This window comes from Tenebrio molitor, chromosome 7 (genome assembly GCF_963966145.1).
Source record: "Tenebrio molitor chromosome 7, icTenMoli1.1, whole genome shotgun sequence".
Classification (NCBI taxonomy): domain Eukaryota; kingdom Metazoa; phylum Arthropoda; class Insecta; order Coleoptera; family Tenebrionidae; genus Tenebrio; species Tenebrio molitor.
Window position 1 is genome coordinate 9,468,317 of NC_091052.1, and position 22,413 is coordinate 9,490,729.

Genomic DNA, 22,413 nt, shown 5'->3' on the forward strand with positions numbered 1-22,413 from the left:
CGCTTGGGGGACTTTGTCGCTTTATCCACAAATTCTACCTTTCAGGGTGTTGCCAAAAAGTATTCATTTTGAATTTTTCTAATAACGATCGGTAATCGGTGACAGCTATCGCGTGGTATTAATTGTAATTAATGTGCCGCCCAAAATTGGCCACTTTCAAGAGTGTTACTGAATGGTAGCTAGAACTAGGACAAGTATCGACCTTTAATGTCCTTCAGATGATTAATTATTTAATTATTAAGCCGGACCTGTATTAGTGTACGAAATATAAACTTGTGGTTTTTGCAAATAAATACATATGTAATTGAAGTGCGTTGTCAATACGAGAAATGTAAATAAAGAAAAATAATCTTATTGTTATTGTTTTCGAAATTTGTTTTTCTTGAAAGAAATACTATATTTTCCCATTGTAAAATTATTGTTGTGTGTAGAATCCACAATTTTCAAAAAGTGACCTCGATACGTTTAAGCTTTTCAAAGTCCTGTACAAAAAAATTTTCAAAATATCTAGACAAGTTGATTTTTATTGTTGGATTTGACAGCTCGAAGACAGACAAATAAATATTATTTTAAATCTAGAGTTGATGTTGAGCTAAAGGACACGATTCCAAAATAACGAAAGTCAATATCTTTTCATTTTCACTCGTTTTCCCCGAAGCTATGAATTTGGTTTTCATTGAAGTCTTTGTGGATTCAACTCGTGCTTATTTGAAAGTTTTGTGTTTATTTGGCAATAAAGGATTGATCAAAACGATCTATCGCCGGAGGTTCGCCTCAAGCAAAATGTTTTTGTGCAGCAGTTCCCATTTTTTATTCGACGTGACCTCTGTTTAACTTAGACCACTGTCAAGAACGTTTTTTTTTTCTTAATTTTTAACACAATTTTAATAGTAGGTCTTGGTTGTTGGAAAAAACGTTTGTGGAATAAAACGGTATGTTTGTTAATTGTGTGTTTATTTGTCATCAAGGTAGTAATTAAAACAGTCTACGAACCCCAAAAGATCGCCACACGCGATCTGAATTTATTTATCAATTTCTGAATTTTTGTTGCAAAGCGTCAACCTTGTTTAAATTACGTTAGTGTCAAATTAATTTGGTTTTTTGTATAATTAAGCAAAATATATTGGACAAGTGTGTATGTTTAAATATGAGTTAAAATTTTTTCAGAGTATATTTAGAAACATCACACATTGTCAGATTGTAAGAATTTGGCCTGTCCTTAAAGTTGTTCACAAAAGTTTGCCAGCTTCCTGTAAAAATTTAGAAAGCGATATAATTTGAGGCATCGACTTAAAATTATTTCAAAAGAAGATATTTATTTAATGTTCTGTTACAAATTAGTTTGAAAATTATATATTTTACAAGTAGAATTTTACTCTTCGAAACGGAATGTTACTAAGTTAAACTAGCAGCAATTATTATTGTGTTGAGCAGGTAGCAACGCCTTTCGTAGAAGGATTAACAAAAGTACAGTTTTGTTAAACGTAACTTGAAGAAATCAAGATTTCAGTACTTAGTTTCTATTTAATTTTAATTTGCAAAGGACAATTTCTTTGTTTTTATTTTTACAATTTTCATGTAGGTATCCGTTAAAAATTATACATTTCATTGTTCTGTCTATAGTATTGCCGTTATAACTTTTTATCTGCTCCGCCCACATAAATTGACCAATGAGAATCAAAGCCAGATTCAATGGGTATAATTTTTCATCACATTTGCCACGTAAAAAAGTTAAGGTTAGAATTTTGCTGTCAAGTCCACAATTATTGTTTTAGGTTTTAAAAAATAAAATGTCATTAAGACAATTCGAATGTCAAATTTTTTTTTTGTGTAAATCAGATCGTCTTAACAACCTATGTATTTAATTGGTAACTAAGAAAATGTAATGGGCGGGGCAGATAAAATGTTACGTTGTCCTTAGTATAGTAAGAAGGTTTTTGAAAATTAAAAACATAAGATCGAATCTTATGTCGTGTAATAAAATATATCTTCATCTTGTCGTCTACTATTGTTCCTAAAGACTTTATTTAAAGATATAGCGGATTAAATTTATTCAAGATAACTGTGATAGAAATCAACATAGAGGATAACGTTATTTACAAAATCTGACAAAATGTCAGCTGAACGAGAAGACTTTAAACAGAAACTTCTTTTGTTATTGAGAATTCTCGAGTTAACTTTTGCAGAAATTATTCAAAATTTCTCTCTGATCTTTCCTAGTCAAGGATTTTTTCAAAAATTATTGGATATATCGGCTGTTCATTTAAATTTATCCTCAAAGTAGGCGTTGAAGAGTCGATTGTGAACACGAATTACAGATCACGGATCAGCTATTTAAATCTAACCTCACTTTTTGCGTTCTGTTTTTATTGGAGACAGGCGAGTGGTGCGTTCACAATTGACTCTTCAACGCCAACTTTGAGGATAAATTTAAATGAACAGCCGATATAGTACAATGTAAATATTATGTAATGACTTGTTCACTGTTCGTTTAAGAAAAATAGTCAAAGTCAAAAGTCATATGAATTTATCAAGAAAATGTCATCTGAATTCGAAGACTTGACAATTCTGGAGAAATCATGGAATATTTGTTTTGTTCTTAATTTTACATTTCTTTCTCAGGTCTTTCCTAGTGAATATTTTTTCAAAAATTGTCGAGTACATAGTACAGTAGAAATTTATAAATATCCGAATTATGAACATATTTATAGTGTTCTGCTGTCTAGTAAGGTTTTTGAACATTAAAAAACTTTAAATTTACTTAAGATAAAGGAAAAATTACATCTGAGAGGGTTAAGCTTTTTTTTAAAATCTCACAACAAAATGTCATCTGAATTCGAAGACTTGAGTAAAAAAAAAAAACCTTCTTTTCTGGGCACCCTTAATGAAAACGGTAATTTTTCATACTCACAAGCGGACGAAAAGCAACTCTTTTTCGTACGCTGACCGTGGCGCCATCTGTTGGTCTGTTTGGTAAGTTAGCAACGAAACCGCCACAACCGATAATGGTCCTGTCACCAAAAATTGTCTTATTGTCCGTACTTTGGAGTTTTATTTGTTATTTTTTTAATCGTCCTTTCTGGCTAGATAAAACATTACTCAGAAAAAACGATTCCAACGACTGAAGAATACGACAATAACGTCGAATGTTTCACTATTTGTCGACAGATTAAACGTGAACAAAACATTCATGATAGTTGTTCTAGATTTGTTAAACACGAATCACAGAGTTTCGATTGAACCCGAGTGTCATAAAAAGAGCGCCATTTACGGGGGTGGAGCGACGTAAAAGTCCAATTCGGCAAACGTGTACTTTTAAATTCGTCGATATCACCTCGACCTCTAGCTTTCCGTAAGCTCGGATGTGTAACGCAACGCGGGCCCCGATGGAGACCCTCGAACCTCGTCGAATCCGATCCTGCATGCAGCGTCAGGCGGGCAAGCATGTGGTGTGGTGGGTCGTGTCGTCGGTCCGCACGGCACAGCCGGCAGAAGGGCACAGCTGCAGTCGTATTCCAGCCGGCGAGGGTGATTTAACCAACCAGTTCGGTGGTATTCTTCGTGGGGTAAAGTTCGTACCGCGTTATAGTGGCTGTGAGACGAGACCATGCTTTTCGAGAATCCGCCCAGTGCCCAAATGTTCCCCGCATACAGCGTACCGCCCCCGATCCTGCCGCTCGCGCCGCCGCCCGTAGGGTAAGTCGTCGGAAAAATCCATCCATCATCCTCGCCTCTTAAGACGCATGTTGTGTTTACGCGAGCTTTTTCTCTGGAACGCGATGTGCGTAACTCGGGATGTAAGGGTCTAGTTGCACCCCGGTCTCTCTTTGTCTGGGGTGCATCGGCGAGGAGGCGACGATTCTCACAATGACTGGCGGTCCCCTTTGTCGCCGTTTGTGCAGACTGTACCTCGACGGTTACGGTCGTCTGAAAACCAGCATCTCGCATTGCGATTCACGCTCAACTTTCAGACTTCTCTTCTACCTGCTTGGTTGTCGGGTTGGGTGCCCGATGGATTCCTCCTTTGTGTAAAAATAATCCCTCAGTCCCTAGTCCCTTACCACCGTTCTTTTTTCCCTCTCGAAATATGTAAATATTGATTTATGGAGAGGTGTCTGGTTTGTTTTGTTGTTTTCAAGGTATACACTAACGTAACCTCCACTTACACCTAATCACTCTCATTCCTTCTACCGACAATTGTCGCTTCACTAATTGACCACTGATTAGATAAATAAATCGGGCACCGGAATTTTACCCAAACATTTCAACTACCTACCATTGTGTCAAATCCAATCGAATTCTTACAACTCCAACGCGATATTGTTAATCTAACCAACCGGAGGTGGCACACAAGTGACATGACACCCTGTATGTCATTACAAATTTATTCTTTTACGTCCGACCACTTAATTAAATAAATTGCGTTACGCAATGTCATTATTCATTATCAACAACACCTTACACTATGTAGATAATGCAATACTTCTTAGATTATGTTAATGGAAGATATATTACAATTTTATAAATAGATATAACAGTCATGGCCGAGTCCCAACTACCAACCACACTTCCAAGAACTGCCTCAATTGCTCATCTAACAAACAACACAAATTAGAACAAAGAGACTGGGATCAGGCTTAGACCTCTATGGAAACGTTCCACCTTTTCAAATCATCTGCAAAGCAACTTTTTAACATTATTTCCCTAGTTGTGGCGAGACTTAGACTTCAAGTTAAACACTGTTCTAAACGCCTCTCGAAATTGGATTTTAATTTTTAATTATGCAACTCGCCACTGAAGTAGTTAGAATGGAACAAAAATTTAATTTCCAAGTCGCAGTTAGATCTTTTTTGACGAGCATCTTGACACATTTGTTTATTTAATGAATCTAACCTCAAAATTTTCTCTTCAGATGCAAAGCTAGCACTGCCGCCATGTTGCTTGTGCGATCAAAAACAAATATTTTTTCCCATTAACGTTGATCGTTTAAAACTAGATTGTTTCTTGATGGACTTAAACATGTCTTCGCCGCTGTCAAACTATTAATATTTCGTAGGCGTCGCTCGTATTTTAAGTCACGATAATTCATTTCGTTAAATCCGGTCGCGTCTGCTCCTTCGTTAATTTGCATCGTTAGTCGTATCGACAAAATTTCTTATTACTTTTTTAATTATCGGAAGCCGGGTTTTTATTTTGTGTCATCTGGTGGTGACAGTTTTATGTGAATCGATCTACAAACGAGTCTAAACTAATTAGTAGCGTTCCCGGTTAATTGTTTCGCCTTTTATTCTTTGCCTCCCGTTCCAGACAGATCGAAACATTTTCCCAGCAAATTAATCACACTTTTTCATTCAAAACAATGGTCTTTGATAACCCACCAGACGGAAAACCAGTTCAAAATTGAACCTTTGAACACAGAACGGTAATAATGGTACTGTGCACCACCATTTTAATGAAGTTTCTCTTCTGCGAGCCTGCATTTGTGCTTCATTATCTCAATCAGTCGTTGTTCTGATTGTTACGTAACGGATCGGATTGCATTTTTGCCATATCCCAGATAGTAATGCATTCTTAGCGGAGCTGAGCGTTATTAAAAATTTGTTTCGGTTATTTTAATGAGCGTAACATCCATATTTTTCTTGCGTTATGAACACGACTTCGGCATCACGGTCCTTGCCAAATTAATTAAACGATCGAATTAATACGCTCGAAAATAAATTTAGCAGCTTAAGATGGTGGCGGTGTATGTGCCAGGACAGAGGCGAAAAATATTAATTTTAGAAAAGCGAAATACCACAGTCGATTTTGAAATGATCGATTGGTCGAGGTAAAAACGCGATTGCTTTTTTTTTCAACAGACACAAATAGATTTGACACGTTACATTCTAGTTGTAACAGGAACGTAGTTGATGCGGACAGAAAAATAGTAATTTAAATGAGATATTTTTATCTTTTCCATTTTTTAAACCTGTCGTTTCATTAGCCCACCTTGCTTTAGAATTTTGTTTGAAAAGGAATTAACACAGAATTTTACTCAACTCTACATTGACAGAAATACACTAATCAACACAGAAAATGCAAAGAACGCGTCATTTATTTTGCGTTGAGATTTAATTTAAATTCCGGTGTTAAATTTTATCAATAAAATGGCGTGTCATTTGCACGTTCAGGTTGTGCTAAAAGGTTTGCACAATAAGTAACGCGTTCTCTTTTATATTGTTCTGACATCTGTTCGCAAATCCATTAGGCTACTGCTATTTAATACACTAAGACCATGCACACACGCTCTACCTTAACACAGAATTTATTTATGGATTGTTACATATATTGAATCTTTACATGTTTCGATAAATGCCAACACATGCAATTTGTGTGCCTCACATGCATTCAAGTTTTGTTTTGTTGTTGTTTTTGCTGTTGTTCTCGTTCCATCTTCTCCTCCTCTTCACACTCTTTCATGGCTTCGTATAGATCGTACAGTTCTTGGTTCGGTTCCAACACTTGCGTAATGTGTAGCAACTGAAAAGAAAAAACAAATTTGAAAAGTGTTGATCAGATCGATCTCCATGTATGTACAGTAGTGTCATAATTATAGTTGTAGTATGTAGAATGCGTTCATTTGGTGGTAATCCTTTAAACGAGCGATTTTAAACGACTGGATCATTTTTCTTTTCGATCGAACGTCTATTTTTGTTTACCCGATCCATCGACATAATTCCTCCGATAACAATGTTATTGTTTGCGTCCATTATTCGATTACGAATTTTATATAAAGTAGAGCCCCGTTTATAGAAATTTATGTGTAGGTCCCCCGAATTATTGTCATTGTAGTTTATTTAACACTGTTCTAAAAATAAACTAATTTATTTTTTAAAAGTCCGAATATAGAGTTATTGTAGTCGATATGAATAGTTGGTAGGTTTTATCGAGTTGTGCAGATGGACGGTCGTGTGTGCTTCCGACTTCACTTCTGAAAGCATTGTCGGTCGGGGCGCTTTTTAATCACTCTCACTAGTACAAATCCCCCCAACAGTAACGACATTTTGGAGTGACTGACGAAACTAGTAGTTGGTGCGTTCGGAGGTGACGATCTTGGGACACTCGACTAACTTTTATTCTTGCTCTGTTATTAACAAACTCGATAAGGTACCACTATTAGATTAGTCCGGGAGTAGTCGATACTTAGCAATTTGTAAATGTATTAATATACCTCGATTATTTTAAGTGTTCATTGTTCGTAGTTCTTATTTTTTCCTAATTGTGGTGTGCGGTACTTTCCCGAAGGTCACAACTTCCGGAAGGGACCGTATCGACTCCTGTAAATTAATTGTAAAGATAACATGATTTAGTACTAAACTAGTGTTCGTCGCTGATCTTAGACACGAAAGATTTGTAGAAATCATCATGTTCATGCTACCACTTCTACTGACTGCATCACTAATCCGCCTTGCGTAGAATGTTGCACGCTCTCGAATACTGAATAAAGTCTCATGTGATTTTTTACTTCAAGTGTCGCAGACGTGTCCGGTTTCACAGTGATGAAGCCATCCAGAAAAAGGAGTCTTCCGGTACGGCAAATCGACGTCCTCCTGGACCGTCCGGCTATGAAGGTAACACAACGAAGTCTCCAAGTAGCAGAATGTAGAGCGTAGCGGTTCGGAAGTGTAGCCCATTGGTCATACACTGCCTGTTTTTTTAATTTTATTTGTATGTCTTTAGGTTGCCGTTTCTTGACCATCTCTTTTGCCTTGTAAATCTCGTTGTTCATGTGCCTACTACTAACAGACGGCAACCACGTGATTAGACTCTTAATTTTTTTCTCCACCACTCTCTGTTCTAGCAGGTTACTGAACATTGACCACGGTGACTACCCCCTCGAAAACTTTCCAACACGCCTAACACCAAGTGCATGTATTGATCGAACATTGTAATATTGTTCCGTAGAAGGTCTTCTCAGTTGTCTAGCTCACGCACCCCTTTTTCCGCCGGTTTCACTTTCGACAGCCGCCCCCGGCAGACGAAGAGGGGTGCGCGGGTGCGAATTTACGTGGCTTTTTGTTTTTGTTGTTTGTTTTTTTTTATTCGATCTGACGATGTAAGAATTGTAGTTGTCACTAGTTTTTAGTTAACTTAAGCGAGGAGATTAATTTATTTTCAGGGTGTTTTTTTTTTGTTGTTGTATAGACTTGTACCTACACATGCTAACTAACTACTTACTAACTAACAAGATAACGGAAGCCATTCAATTGTTCTGTGATGATAGTTTTTGGTGTAATTACGTCGGGGAAAAATCAATGTTTGCTCGCCCTCTCCCCCTCTCCCAGACAAATCGCATTGTTTGCCGCCCCCATCATCTTTATTCCGTTCGCATCCCCGTTCGGTGGTATTTCGGCAAGTCGCCGCCAGATGGCTCGACTTGACGTGGCGGGTAAGGGGCGCCGCGATGTTACATCCGCGAACTAAAACTGTTTATCGACCGGTCGTCACTCCCTCTCCTGAACACAATGAATTCGAGAAATGCCATCAGATTGTAATGCTCCTTTTATTTCGACACTGAATAAGATTACATCGAGTCAAATAATACAGAAATATCAGGTGCTACATACTACAACTATACATCTAAAGCGAGATTGTCTCCTTTGTAGCTGTCTATAGACGGCCAAGTGCAAAAAGAAATTGTGCAAACAAAGGGTTGTACAGTTCCTCGGGACGTACAGGACAATCGATACTGTTGATTGCTCTACTCTATCGTCTAATCTCTATTCTAATTGCATGATGGTAACAGCTAGAGGTGGACTAGGTGTACATACACAATCATAGTACTAAGCTAACAAGTGTCTACGATTAGTATCTACAAGGGGGCCGTGTATATACTGGGATAAGCAGCACCGCCATGTGCGTTCCCTTCCTCGTGGGGCAGCCGGGGCACCGTTCACACACTGCTGGTGGGGTCGTGGCGGCGGCGACGGCGGCGGCCCGGCCGTGGTCATGTCCCGAGGCAGCAGTAGCTCGAATCAGTACTGCTGTGACAGGACAATATCACGGCCGGACCGGGTGGGACGTGGCAGGAACGGTCGCGACGCGGACACTGACTGAGTCGAGGGGAGATGAGCAACCCCTCGCTCAATCGCCGCCATGGTAACCGGCCTGCGCCGCCGCCACAGCCGCGCCCCACATCACTAATGTATACACGTGCACGGGGCAGGGTATTGATCGCGAGTCGCGGTGCTGCGCCCTCTCCACATACACATTGCCATTCTGCTGTGGATAATACTCTCTTACCTTCCTGTCGCGCGGATGGATGAGCAGTTCAGTCATTTCGCCAGGCGTCCTGGTATTTCGAGTCCTGCAACACACCGTTATTGGGCACGGCGCAACGAAGGGCGCCGGTGGCGTCCCTCGAAAACATCCGCTCATTTTCGACTTGTTTACTCCCGCCGGACTCCCGGCGGGAGATGCCGGCTTGCTCGCTGCGGCAAACGGACCAAAAGCAAAGAGAATAAATTCTAATCACCGTGATGACGCGAAAATTTAATTATTTACAGAAATGAACTCGCCGAAAGCAACAAATGACTAGGAACGTGTGGGGAAACCAAGCTTGATCTCTTTAAATTTCTCTCGCACACATTATTCAACTTTTCACCGGTTGATCAACCATTTCGGAACCTCTCTTGGTCGTAAAAAACAAAAACCGACTCGTAGATTGACTCGTACGCCCATAAATGTCAAAATCACAAATGTCACTAATAATTTAGTTAGTTCATTAAAATTTTAAACAAAATTCTGTCGATCTCACGCCAGTATCGAAGCCAACACTCGTTTCTCTTAAAAAAAATCTTAATAAATATTAGGTATATGTAGTTCTTTTTTCAAAAATACAGTGAAAACTCGTCCTTAAACTGAATTAATGATCACTGATCCTCCCCTTTTGTGTTCCACCTTAGCTGTTAATTTTTTGTCAACAGATCGAAATCGGATAAATGAAACTAATGGTTGAATACGCAACAGTACATGCTTTTAGTGCATGTTTTAATCACTCGACGCTACGGGGCGTCATTTTTGTAGTTCAATATGACACAAACTAAAGTCGAGAAAACACTTGACTGTAATTAAAGCTGTCTGAACTAATCTACGAGTCCACTTTCATTTTTCACGACCGGTTGAGCTTCCGAATTTGTTTGATCTAGTGTTCGTTGTTTGTATCTACCATGTTCTTTTTCTATTGAACGTGATCTACTGTACTATGTTGGTGTCGCTTACAATATACAGTCGGTATTGAAGAGGGTCCTGATTGGCCAAAAAACCATCATGCAGACGTCCAAGATGCAAATTGAAAGTATCGGGATGAGCTGAAACAAGGAATGTTCGTTAAAGATGATTAACGTTTGTGTTTTTTTGACAGTTCCGCAATGGGAGAAGGCAACGGCCTCATCGAACACGACCTCCACGGTTCCTTGGTACCGATGAACGGTAGCCATTCTGGTTCCTCCGGTCGTAGCACTCCCAACAACTCGAACGATCCGGCACCTGGAAAACTGTTTGTCGGTGGTTTGAGCTGGCAGACCTCCAGCGAAAAACTGAGAGAATACTTTGGAATGTTCGGCAACGTCACCGACGTTTTGATCATGAAAGATCCCGTCACACAGGTACGACAAGTTCGGGTTCGTCTCGACGAAGCGTTGACATGTTTTGATTTTTTGCAGAGGAGTCGGGGCTTCGGTTTTATCACATTCTCGGAACCCTCTAGCGTGGACAACGTGCTCAAAGTGCCCATCCACACGTTGGACGGCAAGAAGATCGACCCGAAACACGCCACGCCCAAGAACAGACCGAAACAACCGAACAAAACGAAAAAGATCTTCGTCGGCGGCGTCAGCCAGGACACTTCTGCCGACGAGGTGAAAGCCTACTTCAGTCAATTCGGCAAGGTGGAGGAGACCGTGATGCTGATGGACCAACAGACGAAGCGACACCGCGGCTTCGGGTTCGTCACTTTCGAGAACGAGGACGTGGTGGACCGCGTCTGCGAGATCCACTTCCACACCATCAAGAACAAGAAGGTCGAGTGCAAGAAGGCCCAGCCGAAGGAAGCGGTACAGGCGAGCGCCCAGCTGCTCGGCAAACGTCTCATGCTCAGCGGTTTGGGCATGAGGATGGCCACTCCGACGGCCGGCGCGATAGCCGCCGCCACCAACCCGTTGGCCGTGGTGCAAGCCCAGGCGCACGTTCAGGCGGCCGCCGTCGCCGCCGCGCAAGCACAGACGGCGGCCGTCGCCAGTTACGGCAAGTTGTTCGGAGCGTACCCGCCGCTGGCGGGCTACCGGTACTCGCCTTATCCCATCCCCGCGGTGGGCGCCGGGGTCGGCGCGGCGGCGGCCGGCGGGAACCCCACGCCCGCCTCCGCGGCCGCCGCTCCCACTCTCGCGCCCCCCGTAGGCGCGAGTCCCTACCAGGGCTACAACCTCACCAACGTGGACATGTCCAGCTTCCAGGGGGTGGACTGGGGCTCGATGTACGGCGTAGGCATGTACGTCTGAACGTAGTTGACACGTAATTTTGCTCACTCTCTCGTTTTCTTTTTTGGGTTAGTTTTTATTTTGTCTTTTTTTCGATTGAATGTTTTCAAATGGGCCGCCGGCCCGCTGGACTTCCAAACGAAACATTTCCAATTGTCAATGGCGGCGTCTCGTGCCTATTTTGACTGTGCGTTTTGATATTTCGATTGAAAAAACAATGTGTACATAGATAGAATCTCATTTTGCATTAATGCTATGGGCAGTACAGAATAGCATCACACCGGCTTGTTTATTCCTCCTGATTGAACCGATGCCGCCTCCTGCTCATTTAGCATTTAGCAATAACTCGCAATAATCAGTATTAAAACGGCGTATAGACGGCGTTGAAATTTTCCCGTGTTGCTCTGTCCTACCTGTGTATTCCTCCTCAATGGCAATAAATTTTAAATTGTTTCCCTTTTCATTTTTTGTTTCGTTTTTGTGTCTTAATTCGTTTGTAGCAAGCGCGCCTATTTTGTCATCATGATCGGGTTGTGTTTTGACTGTACTTAAATTATTATTCGTAGGTACTTAATAATTTATTACCGACTTGACTGAAACGGCGATACTTTATTTATATTTTAATAATGCAAAAAGTGTAAGATGGTTTGTTTGCTATTTATTACTGTTATACTCTGTCGATAGATCTCATTGATGATAGCGAATAAGTTTTGTCCGGAACCGCCTCTGGAATTCGTTCCGCGACGTCGCACCCTCCGACACATCTCAATTATTAGTTTTGAGCGAAGATATTTTTGAATTTTGGTGGTGCAGCAGCGTGAGCAAAAGTTTCTCATCGTCGAGTTTCAGGGGCGAGTTCGCGACCCGTTTTTACTTGAACGGTTTAGTTTACGTTTAGTGCAGCTACGCCATAGTTTGCCCGTTCGTTCGATTCTGCAGATCTAGTCAAGGCGATGTCGGCCTGATTTTCACCACTCCTCCACACACACATAGACAGACCTGCCTACATTCCGTAGTAGCTGTGCATCGAGTTTCTCTCATAGTGTGATTCGCGGACCAATGCGTCTATCGGGTGGCCTTGTCTAGCCCCACGACGCAGCGAAACTAAGAGCACTAGCTCTCTGGCTCCCGCGGGGCCAGTGCAGCGTGACCGCCTCCGTTCACTCCCATCATCCCCGCCGTTGATCTGTTCAGTATTGCAAACCCGACTCTCGACTGACTTTTTTGCTCTTGGTTTCGCGTCGCTCATAGTAATTTTAAAATGTTCATACTGATGATGTTTTTATAATGTAAAATGCTTAGTATTAGGACTGCCGAAGGGACGGGCGCCGCTCGGCCTTGTGATAGTTGTTGGGCGCTCGCGGGGCGCCGTCCCGGCACTGCCGCGGGCAGGAGTCAGGCCATGGTCGGCGGTACAACCTCGACGGGTGGTGTGCGTTGGCGGCGGCGGATGTCGACGTCCATGGTCCAGGTGAGGCTCGGCCCGCGGCGACAATAACTTGTAAATTATATCCAGTTGACAGCAATAAGCGTTGTGAGACAGAATGAACCCTCTATTTTTGTATTCAATTATAAATGTTAAGACAAATAAAGTTTAGTTTCACTTGTTAAGTGAACCCTGCTGAGTATGTAAATACTGTAGTATCGAGAGGGTCTGTTTGAGTATGGCAAACTAAACGGTCAAAGCAACTACTTAAGCGGCACGGCGGAAATTCTGTGTTGCGCTGCCGCTCTGTTACATAGACATTTATGTTTAGCTGTTTGTCGTATGTATTTTAAAGTTACTGTAGCTACATAAGTACTGTATAATTTCATAGTTACTAGACTTAGTGTTTGTAGAATGTATCTCTGTGTGTAGTGTAGTGCGGCCGAGGTCGCGATTGCACTGTAGTAGAGCCGTTACGAATAAAGTAGTTTCATAAAGTAGAATGCTGCTTGATCAATCCTGACGATGCCGGACCGGCGTGATTGCTATTAACATAGTCTAGTCTAATCACCGCTTTCTGTGATAACAGTCTGGTCACTCACTGCACGGTCTGTGTCTGTAGCTGTTTCCGTGCCTTACCGCGTCGCGGTCCCCCCGACAATACGCCCCGAAGAGCGTCACCGGAACTCTGTAGTAGGACTTGGTGGTAGAGAGGTAGGACTGGCCTGTTGAATGTGTATGCAGTAGCTGTTTGTATACATCGTTTGGTAGCGCCCGGAACGTCGCCGCCGCAACTCCGGGGCCCGGGGCAGGGCTTCCAAAATCCCAAATCCATATCACTTACTTCCGTCGGGCCTCGAAGGTCGGGGGCGCGGCTCGGGCGCCGCGACACCACTCGACAATGATACGTCTGCTAGTCAGACTTGCCTTGTTGTCTTCCTTACTCGGAGTAGCCTGCAATGATTTGCTAGCTCGTGTGGGTAACATTCAGAATTTTTCATTTTCATATTCATAGGTGTGTTAGTTGTCGTAGTTGAGACAGGTCCACGTTAGATTTTACATATCTTCAATGGACTCTAATTATTTAAATGACGATGTAACTGGGCACTTTCCGATGGATCAATATATTTTCCAAAATTCTGTATATATTTAAAATTGCATATTTATATTCGAGGATTAAGATAGTTGTTATTTAAGCATTCCAGGAAAAAATGTAACTAATGTGATGTACAAATTTACCTTATTATTTATTAATATACAGAAATAAAAAGGACAATTGTTTATAAGAGTAAGCATGTCTTGTACTACTTGCGATTCGAAAAAGCTCAAATATTCAACAAGTCAACCTCCTCCAAACAAACCTCGATTACCCCAAGAGCACTCTTTCATACTTTCGCAATTTTATTCTGCGCCGGATTAAGCTGATCTACAATCTAATAAGAACGAAAGCATAGAGAGAAAGGTAAGTGGAAATACTGAAAATAAATTTAATTACGGCCATGTTACAACACTCACTTCAAAATTTTTCAAGTAAAATGCAGGCGAAAATGGATTTCTCTAAAAGAAAATTTTTAGTTTATTCAATTTGTTTGGTGTCTTCACTTTGTTACCTTTGTGTACTTGCAAAAGGGCCGGATCATCTTGACACAGAAATTTTGCAACACGTTTCACGAAGAATTTATTTGGGATAAGTGACGTGCGGTAACTAGGATAAAGCGACTCCTGTCACGGCTGATGAATTTCTCGTTTCTTCCTTATTTGTCATTCCTGATTCTTACCACCTTAAAAATGAAATCTTTTTGGAAGCAAAGTGAAAAATGTTCGGTGTCTGTCGTGTTAAAGAAGGCAGGAAAATGCGTGATATTTTTAAATAAGTTTCAACCAACTCGGAGAATTTACGTTTAAAATCAACAATCAATACCAATTCTTTTCAATTGTAAACAACTTTCGATTTCGTGTTAAAAAAATTAAATCAAAATAACATGTAAAGAAGCAAATATTAAATGGATAATAAGCGCAGCAGCGGAAAGTTTTCGAAAATTTTTAAATTTTAAACTGCTACCTAATAGTTATTTATGTATTAAGGGCGTAAGAGGGCTTTTATGGCCTGAGGTGTGATTTTGAGCCCGAGTGATAACGAGGGCTAAAAACACGCTGAAGGCCATAAAAGTCAGTTCACGCCCGCAGTACATACACTATTTTATGCACGATTAAGACCTAAAACCCTAACATTTAACAAAAATTAATAAATAAATGTCTGCCCCACACCACGGGATGTTTGCATCGCGTAGTGCTCCCGTCAAATTTTTAGTTTTGCGCGTAACCTTGGAAACAGTGAAAACACCCGTATGCCAATTGCAATTTTCGGTTATAAATTCATTAACGAAATGATAAACGAGGATGAGAAAACGGCAGAAATGAGTGTCCAGTATCGAGTAATCCCCATTCGGGATTAGGTAATTTACGTTAAGTGGCAATTTTTTCCCTAATTTCACCAAAAATGTTTTTGACTTTTATTTGACATATCTTTATGGCCCACGGGCATAAAGTGATCCGTGGGCCATAAAGAGACGTTTATGTCAAGAAAATTTGTGCATAATTGTCAAATTATAATATAATCGTGCATAAATTACTATAAAAAGCGTAAATTTTCCAAATTGACTGGTCGTTGCTTGTTTGAAACGTCATTTTGTCAAATTACTCTGCAAAACAATAAGAAGCTAGAAAGATGTACAAAGAAACCTCTCCTTGCGGAGAGTCTATCTCCTTGTCTCCACCTACGCATTCCCTACAGAGAATATTTTCTTAAATGGCTTAAATTGTTTAAAGTGTCGTCTTGTTACGGACCGTCTGTGCACCCTAGGGATCAAAGAAAAGGGAATTGTTTCAAATTCAAACATTCTACTTAATTAGATCAAAATAATTGTTAAACATCTAACAGTTCAGGGCACTTCATTAAAGTTCCCAGGAAAGACCATCGAAAGAAGTCTAGAAATTCTTTAAAAGGTGTCTTTTTTGTAAGTTTAAAGGGTTGGATAAGATCGATTCTTTCAAATCTTATTGGTTAATGACGGTAAATTAATACGACGTATGTATTTAGTAAAATTTGAAGCAGAAGCAGAAGACAAATAATTTACAGGATGGATAGATCCATTAGCTGTCAAAATACGAACGAACTAACGTGAAAACATTTTTTTAAGGTGATTCGGTATTCTTGAACAAAGAAGTGTGGTGTAGGGAAAATGGTAGAAAATTTTGAAATCTCCAAGACCTAAAATGTATTCTAAAAGCAGAATAAGACAATTAGGGAAAAATTAGTAAAGGAAAGTAGAAAGAAAATTAAATTAAAAATTGTATTATAAGCACGTCATAAAATTTCTTCCGAAGTAATTGGACAATAAAACAATGAAATTGTCAAATGCATTGATAGAAGGCAAAGGCATCATTACCCTAAACCTAAAAGTCATCGTCTAGATGTGAAAATCACAGCAAAAGACCAAAATGTTTCCGCAGATGTGGTGAAATATTGTTCTGGACACCATTTATCGTTGAAAAATCTGAAAAGATTTTAGGTTATGTTGTAGTTAATGATATACCTATTTTATTATTTTGTTCTCGTTCTATGAGAAGGTACTTCGTCTTACATAAAAGAATTAGGTAATTGTCGATAATAACGTTAATTTACGATGTCGAAAATAATCTAAAGTTGTAAAAATGTAGAAGCCTTATGTTCCACGAATGTTTTTAAATAAAAAGGTCATGGTGGTTAGAACATTGTTAACGATTGGGAAACGTGTTTAGAAGAGAATATTTCACCTGCTTTCTCTAAACAAAGCAAAATCAAAGACTTAGGTGTGTATAACATATGTGAATAAAACATTTATAATAAAAAAACAAGTAAAGAGACTCAAGAAAATGTGTTGTTTTTTATTTCTTATACCTAAGAGAAAAGTTTGGACTCTTTCATGGGACATTTGTTCTCTTTAATGTTGGTGATAAAAAAAGTTCCACTACAGTTGGTTATGATATGAGAAATATTTGCAGAATCCGTTACTTACAAGAATGTTTTAAAAAACATTTAATTTGACACATTGAGATAGTGCAGCGTCAAAAGAAAAAAAAAAACATTAAAAAAGCACATATCCAGTAAAGTGAGTACTGAAAAAATAAATTACTTTGCGCTATGTGAATTTATTTGCGCTGCTCGGACGCAAATGAAACATTTGCGGCGCCACTGGTTTATTAGACGAGAGCGTCGCCCAGCACATGCGTCGCGACGTCTTCCAGTCTCTAATCGACCGTCTAGACAGCCACATATTTACACAACAAACCGAGGTAAGTTTGTCACAATAACACCACTCCCAACTCGACTCATTCGTTCTAGAATGGTCGACTACCGAAGCACCTCTCCAACCTCTGACATATTTTCCGACGAGGTCGACTCGATCTCCATCCGAGACAAAGCTCTCCTGAAGCGTTCAGTTTCCAAACACCACAACAACAACTTCAAAGCGGGTTACGTCCCAGTCCATGAACAACACCTGACCAAGACCGGTCTGCGAGGCCGCAAAACCTTCGCATTTTGGACTCTAGTAGCTCTGCTCTTTATTCTCGCAGTTGGCAATTTGCTTTTGACAATAACAATCTTGGGGGTTCTGCGCTTGGGACAAGGAATGGAGAGCATCGAACTGGTTCCGGAAGAGTACGCCGTCAAGTTCTTCGGCGACACCGACTTGGGCCACATGTACAAACGCGACGGCAGAATTGAAGGCTTCAAAGACCAACCCGTGGAAATATCGGCCGATGAGAGTGCAATTCTGTTAAATCTGATGTCTTTACGCAACGGGCGACCCAGCAATCAGTTAAGAATCAACAAGAACGGAACTAGTTTTTGGGGGTTCGAGTCTTTTGACGTCAGGAACAAGCACGGAGCTGTCATATTCTCGACGAACTCTCCGCAGTTTAACTCTCTCACTGGTGCCAACTCTCTCAACGCTAAAAATGTCTTCACCAATCGCATCGCCAGTCCTGTTCACGGCAAGTTGAAAGTGGAGGGACGAATCTTGTCGCTTAAAGGCTCCGAAGGGACTAGAATGGACGGGAAAGAGATCGTGTGGAGTGCCGACCAGGACATTTACTTGAAGACCAACAATGGCTCTATTGTTTTGAGTGGAAGTGATGGGACTCTCATTGACGTCAAGCGGATCCCGATAGCCACCACGAGGAACAATAACTACGTCACTTCGCAGTATAAAGTGTGCGTTTGTATGCCCCAAGGTAAATTGTTTCGGATTCCGGTGCCCAGTGGGTCCAATCAGCGGGTCTTTTGCCACCACATCAACACTTCTCCGACGCACAATCCATGCATCTAAGCCAGCTTCCGGGTAGATATTAGCCTAACAGAATTGTAGAGAGAAATGTTTTGTTACTGTTATTGTGTAACCCTTCGCGACTTGTTACAATTACAAATAAATTTAAAACGGTGCCGCGACCTGTTGAAAGAAAAATATGAAGATCCGCAGAAGTCTTTATCTTGAGTAGCTAGAGTTAAAAAACAGATGTCAGTCGGAAATAACAACAAACTTGGCCTTCCTTGTTAAGAATTTATTACTCTTCAATATACAATAAGAAAAATTCCGTTATTCGGACGAGTTTCACTCGAATATGACGAACCTAAAGCGAACTTTCAATTCCAAAAATGATCTGGCCGCCTTCAGTTCTCGATTGTTTCCATACTCTCGTCTCCCTCCGCTTCCATGTCTTCATCTTCTTCTTCTCCCTCCTTCTTCTCGGGGGGGTTCTCGTAAGCCTTGTCAAGCGGCGACACCACCACTCCGTCCCAAACTGACATTTCTTTAGCTACTGACGCATTTCCTTCCAGTCCTAAGATGTGTTTGTACCCGCCGTGCGACAACACCCTCAGCAAAGTCTGAGCCGTCAGGCAACAAATGTCTTGTTGTTCTAACGTCATCGCGGTGTGTATTCGCAAGCTGACTCCCTCGCAGGGGTCCGTGATCCCCGCTGATCCCGGCAAGAACAATCCCGCCGACAACAACTGGAAAACTCTTCTGAACGCGACATTAATCGGTAACGCCTGTCTACTGGGATTGTGCATGATTGCGAAGTGCGCCAATAGATCGAGCATCCACGGGGTCAACGGCTCGAACCCTTCGAATCGAGTCCTGATGTCGCGCAACAGGCGGATCAGGACTTTAATGGAGGAGTGATGGGCGTTCTCTTCGAACCAACGGCTGTGTCGAATGGCCGCCAAGTGGCTCAACATTATTTTCTGGTCGAGATGGATTTCTGGGTCCAATTTACGGATGTTGTGGTGTAAAGTAGTTACCATTACCCGCACGCACGCGAAGCTGTTGCTTATCTCGATACCTCTTTCGTTGGTGGTGTGCGTCAGTTGCTCGCCTTTTGTCACCACTTCGCTTTTCATCAAGCTTTTCAAGTCTTCTTTGACTTTGTTGCCGAGAGCCTCCACCGCCTCTCGGGTGGGCAGCGTCTTGAGGATGACGACGATGTCGGCCACGTTGTGTCCCGTCACCATTGTGCCTTTCTTGAATGAACCCACCTGCCTCACCTCTTCTAATTGCTGCAGAAATTAACAATTTTTTATTAGTATGAATCAAACAAAAAATGTAAAAAAACACGTTCCAGTTTCGCTTTAGTATTTATTTATCTCATTTCGTGTTGTTTACGCTTTTATCTTCAATCCCATAACTTTTTATTTTAATATACCGACAAAAAAAATCAAGTCGACATAACCTCACTTTTTATAAACAAAACATCTAACTTTTAAATAAATATGGGCGTTTGAATTGTTAATCTTAGAGATAAGCGTTACTTACGCAAGCATCAAATGCTCCGGGGGCCACAACGAGATTGTCCAAAACTGTTTGAATCTTTGTGACGAGATTCAGAATCGCCGTTTGTTCAGCTGGTGTTGGGGACAGGTCCACATTACGTTTCAGCAGAGCTTGTGTGAAGGCAGTTTCGTCGGGGGCTGGCTTAACACGTGGAAAAGAGGACTCACAAAGGGCCAGATCGAAGGGATGTCTGGGTAAAAACATTTTCACTTTATATGGGGGTCTTCCAATGCCACGATTCATTCCACCTCTTCCTCTGATCCCACCTCTTGCCATTATATAACCTAAAACGCTACATATTACGCTTTTATGACAAAAATTGTATCAAATAAAATTACGATATCGACTTAAGACCGCACAAACACCGGCATCAGACGCAGACCAACAATCAAGTTATCGATTTCAGCGATGCCAACATGGTGACGGATAAATACCCAAGTGGAGGCGGGAAATTTGAATTAAAAAATACACAGTTAATTTATTATAAGTTTTAATCGAACCGAGGATTAAAAGTAGCTAGTAGGTTTTTTGCCGGTTTAACCATCATAACTACTTTTCTCAAGTGATATCCTTTCATATAAATGCCTATATCGTAACTCCCCCGCGAAAGAATAATCTTACGAAACAAACGATTGAAGTGCCATTCACCGCATCTGAAATTAAACAGTTTATATTTTGTTATGTCAAATATTTGTTCTTGATCACCTGCTGTACCACCAACCTTCATCGTCGCGTACCTTTTGCGTACAGTCTTCCGTTCTTCGGATATGATGATTTCTTTTATCAAAAGTACTGAACAAGGACCCATTACTAAATGGATACAAATTACTTGCGTTTCCTCTCAGTCCATCAACAATTATCTGATAATTGTTTTCTTCGGACAAAACACGAAACGTAGAATATTCACCCCAATAGTGACCTCCCCAAACATTGTCCACTTCAAATCGCAACATTAAATTTTTTTCTTGAGACAATCTGCTAATGAAGTCGTTTCCAAACCAGAAATCTTTGTTGAGATCGCCGAAACCGTTCTTGTAGTCGGACCAACTTAAATTGAAACTCTGCGGGGACGTGAACGCATCTCGTCTTTGAATAACCGTCCAAGAACCCTCATCTCGAATCTCACAGTATTGCTCATTGAATGTTCGATTCATTACATTAAATTCAGTGGGGTTGCCAAAAATGTAAATGCCGCTGTTGTGGTCTCGATCGAGGTCTTCACATCCTAATTTACCTGACTTGATCAACACAGCTCGTTTAATCTTTCCTCCACCACATCTAGTGCGACCCTCAACACCGCACGGAAAATTTCCCAAATACGTTTCTCGTCTGGCAAAATACTTGTCCACTAAAATTTCCATTTTTCCCTCGATGTCGTGCAGGCGGCACTTCTTGGACAGTCTGTCAAAATTCTCATTTGTCTTGTCCAAAATCTCACGCGAAATATTTTCGATTTTTGTAGTTTTGTCCAAAAGCTCTTCAATTGGTTGATTGATTGTTTGGTGGGTGCGAATCGCTCTCTTCCGTCTTTTCTTGTCGTTGCTACCAAGAGACGCTTCACTGTCGCCACTGCCATCAACGTACTCATCAATCCCATAATCATTCACATTTTCGTCCTTTCCGCTAATTCGATCAAAGATCACGTCAACCTTCGACGATATATCGTTAAGAAGTTCCTCCACGAATCGCGGAGTGTTACACTTTATTGTCAGCTTGGGTCTTTCATCCCCCATTTTACCCCGAAGTATCGAATTTTCTTGGGACAAAAGTAGGCGATCTAATTTTTTCTCAACCATTTTGATCGTGCTCAGAATGCCTCTAGTTGCGAACTCGCCGAACAGAATATCATGGTTTTTGTGGTCGCGTTGATTTTGTGTTTCTTCTTTTAAATTCGACAGACCTTCCTGGACACTGTCGATTTTTGTAAGAGCCTCGTCGAGCTTATATTCCATGTTAGCGATCGTGTTTATTTTTGAATCCAGAGCAAGAATTTTTTCTTGGCCCCTTTCAACATAAAATACAATCAAAGAACAATTCGAAAGATGGGATTTGAACACTTACTTGCTGATTATGTCGGCTTTTCGGTCCAGAGTGGCCAATTGGTCGTTCCAAGCTGAGACGTGCAGTTGAAACGTGTCCCAGACGTGAGCTCTCTCTTGTAAATTATTGATGTTGCTGTCAATGTTGGCCAAAGATGTTGCTGTGGAAGCCATCCGTGGCTCCAACATGTTTAGGAACAAGTTGTTCCATTTTTCCAAATTGTCTACAATGCAGTAATCCAAAAAAAAAATATATATTTATGGCTGACGCTCACCTGACAAGATCTTTGTTAGGTGCTTCAAGGTGTTGACTTCTTCGTGGTGCGTGTTGCGTGGAGTCTCTTCAGTAGGAACCAACAACACACATTTTGGTAGTAACAAGACCAATAACAGCACAATGCAGGTCATAGTTGTGGGATAAAGTGTATATAATGGCTGGATTTGGTACAAGAGTGACGCTTCAACAAAGCGTAGATATATGAACTAATAGGCGTCAAGGGCACATCTGCAGAGGCACAAAAAACGAGTTTTGTTTTCCAGATGTCGTAGTTGATCAT

At 41.0% G+C, this 22,413-nt stretch overlaps 5 protein-coding genes and 1 long non-coding RNA gene across 10 annotated transcripts in view; 2 read left to right on the plus strand and 4 right to left on the minus strand.

The window, feature by feature from the left end:
• msi (musashi) overlaps positions 1-13,445 on the plus strand; it is a 59,960-nt gene extending 46,515 nt beyond the window's left edge. For 2 of the 4 annotated variants that reach the window (XM_069055099.1, XM_069055097.1), the window contains 2 exons: positions 10,403-10,646; positions 10,704-13,445. In XM_069055099.1, the coding sequence (XP_068911200.1) occupies positions 10,410-10,646; positions 10,704-11,537 (1,071 nt within the window). In that variant the 5' untranslated portion in view covers positions 10,403-10,409 and the 3' untranslated portion in view covers positions 11,538-13,445. Of the gene's footprint in view, positions 1-3,472; positions 3,697-7,510; positions 7,611-10,402; positions 10,647-10,703 lie in introns of those variants that run through there. The other 2 variants (XM_069055098.1, XM_069055096.1) reach the window with 2 other exon arrangements.
• On the minus strand, positions 4,492-5,355 carry LOC138136044 (uncharacterized). Its single transcript, XR_011161153.1, has 2 exons — positions 4,727-5,355; positions 4,492-4,675 (listed from the first exon to the last, which is right to left on the minus strand). It is a non-coding gene; the product is annotated as an uncharacterized lncRNA (long non-coding RNA).
• On the minus strand, positions 6,289-14,736 carry LOC138136043 (uncharacterized). Its single transcript, XM_069055101.1, has 5 exons — positions 14,553-14,736; positions 14,458-14,499; positions 10,261-10,349; positions 9,283-9,346; positions 6,289-6,519 (listed from the first exon to the last, which is right to left on the minus strand). The coding sequence occupies exons 1-5, from the start codon at positions 14,580-14,582 to the stop codon at positions 6,388-6,390; spliced, it is 357 nt and encodes a 118-aa protein (XP_068911202.1). The 5' UTR covers positions 14,583-14,736; the 3' UTR covers positions 6,289-6,387.
• A 2,435-nt stretch (positions 14,737-17,171) lies between these two features.
• Scgbeta (sarcoglycan beta) lies at positions 17,172-18,584 on the plus strand. The gene is made up of 2 exons (XM_069055100.1): positions 17,172-17,277; positions 17,327-18,584. The coding sequence occupies exon 2, from the start codon at positions 17,328-17,330 to the stop codon at positions 18,312-18,314; it is 987 nt and encodes a 328-aa protein (XP_068911201.1). The 5' UTR covers positions 17,172-17,277; position 17,327; the 3' UTR covers positions 18,315-18,584.
• Positions 18,532-20,289, minus strand: LOC138136038 (interleukin enhancer-binding factor 2 homolog). 2 transcript variants are annotated; one of them, XM_069055094.1, is made up of 3 exons: positions 20,156-20,289; positions 19,800-20,101; positions 18,532-19,543 (listed from the first exon to the last, which is right to left on the minus strand). In XM_069055094.1, the coding sequence occupies exons 2-3, from the start codon at positions 20,091-20,093 to the stop codon at positions 18,656-18,658; spliced, it is 1,182 nt and encodes a 393-aa protein (XP_068911195.1). In that variant the 5' UTR covers positions 20,094-20,101; positions 20,156-20,289; the 3' UTR covers positions 18,532-18,655. The 2 variants fall into 2 exon arrangements, with proteins under 2 accessions (XP_068911195.1, XP_068911196.1); XM_069055095.1 differs by having other exon boundaries at positions 19,800-20,109; positions 20,156-20,284.
• A 1-nt stretch (position 20,290) lies between these two features.
• On the minus strand, positions 20,291-22,328 carry LOC138136036 (uncharacterized). Its single transcript, XM_069055092.1, has 4 exons — positions 22,132-22,328; positions 21,879-22,080; positions 20,523-21,821; positions 20,291-20,470 (listed from the first exon to the last, which is right to left on the minus strand). The coding sequence occupies exons 1-4, from the start codon at positions 22,262-22,264 to the stop codon at positions 20,308-20,310; spliced, it is 1,797 nt and encodes a 598-aa protein (XP_068911193.1). The 5' UTR covers positions 22,265-22,328; the 3' UTR covers positions 20,291-20,307.
• Positions 22,329-22,413: the final 85 nt, after the last annotated feature.

Excerpts from the sequence above, each read along its gene's own strand:
- LOC138136036 (XM_069055092.1), bottom strand. The coding sequence starts at position 22,264 with ATGACCTGCATTGTGCTGTTATTGGTCTTGTTACTACCAAAATGTGTG. Across the intron at positions 22,081-22,131 it reads CCTAACAAAGATCTTGTCAG|ACAATTTGGAAAAATGGAAC; the intron begins GTGAGCGTCAGC and ends ACTGCATTGTAG. Across the intron at positions 21,822-21,878 it reads AAAGCCGACATAATCAGCAA|GGGCCAAGAAAAAATTCTTG; the intron begins GTAAGTGTTCAA and ends TTATGTTGAAAG.
- LOC138136038 (XM_069055094.1), bottom strand. The coding sequence starts at position 20,093 with ATGGCAAGAGGTGGGATCAGAGGAAGAGGTGGAATGAATCGTGGCATT. Across the intron at positions 19,544-19,799 it reads CCGGAGCATTTGATGCTTGC|CAATTAGAAGAGGTGAGGCA; the intron begins GTAAGTAACGCT and ends TAATTTCTGCAG.
- Scgbeta (XM_069055100.1), top strand. The coding sequence starts at position 17,328 with ATGGTCGACTACCGAAGCACCTCTCCAACCTCTGACATATTTTCCGAC.
- LOC138136043 (XM_069055101.1), bottom strand. The coding sequence starts at position 14,582 with ATGATCCGGCCCTTTTGCAAGTACACAAAG. Across the intron at positions 10,350-14,457 it reads TTTACTTGAAAAATTTTGAA|CTCATCCCGATACTTTCAAT; the intron begins GTGAGTGTTGTA and ends TCCTTGTTTCAG. Across the intron at positions 9,347-10,260 it reads TTCAATACCGACTGTATATT|GACTCGAAATACCAGGACGC; the intron begins GTAAGCGACACC and ends GGTGTGTTGCAG.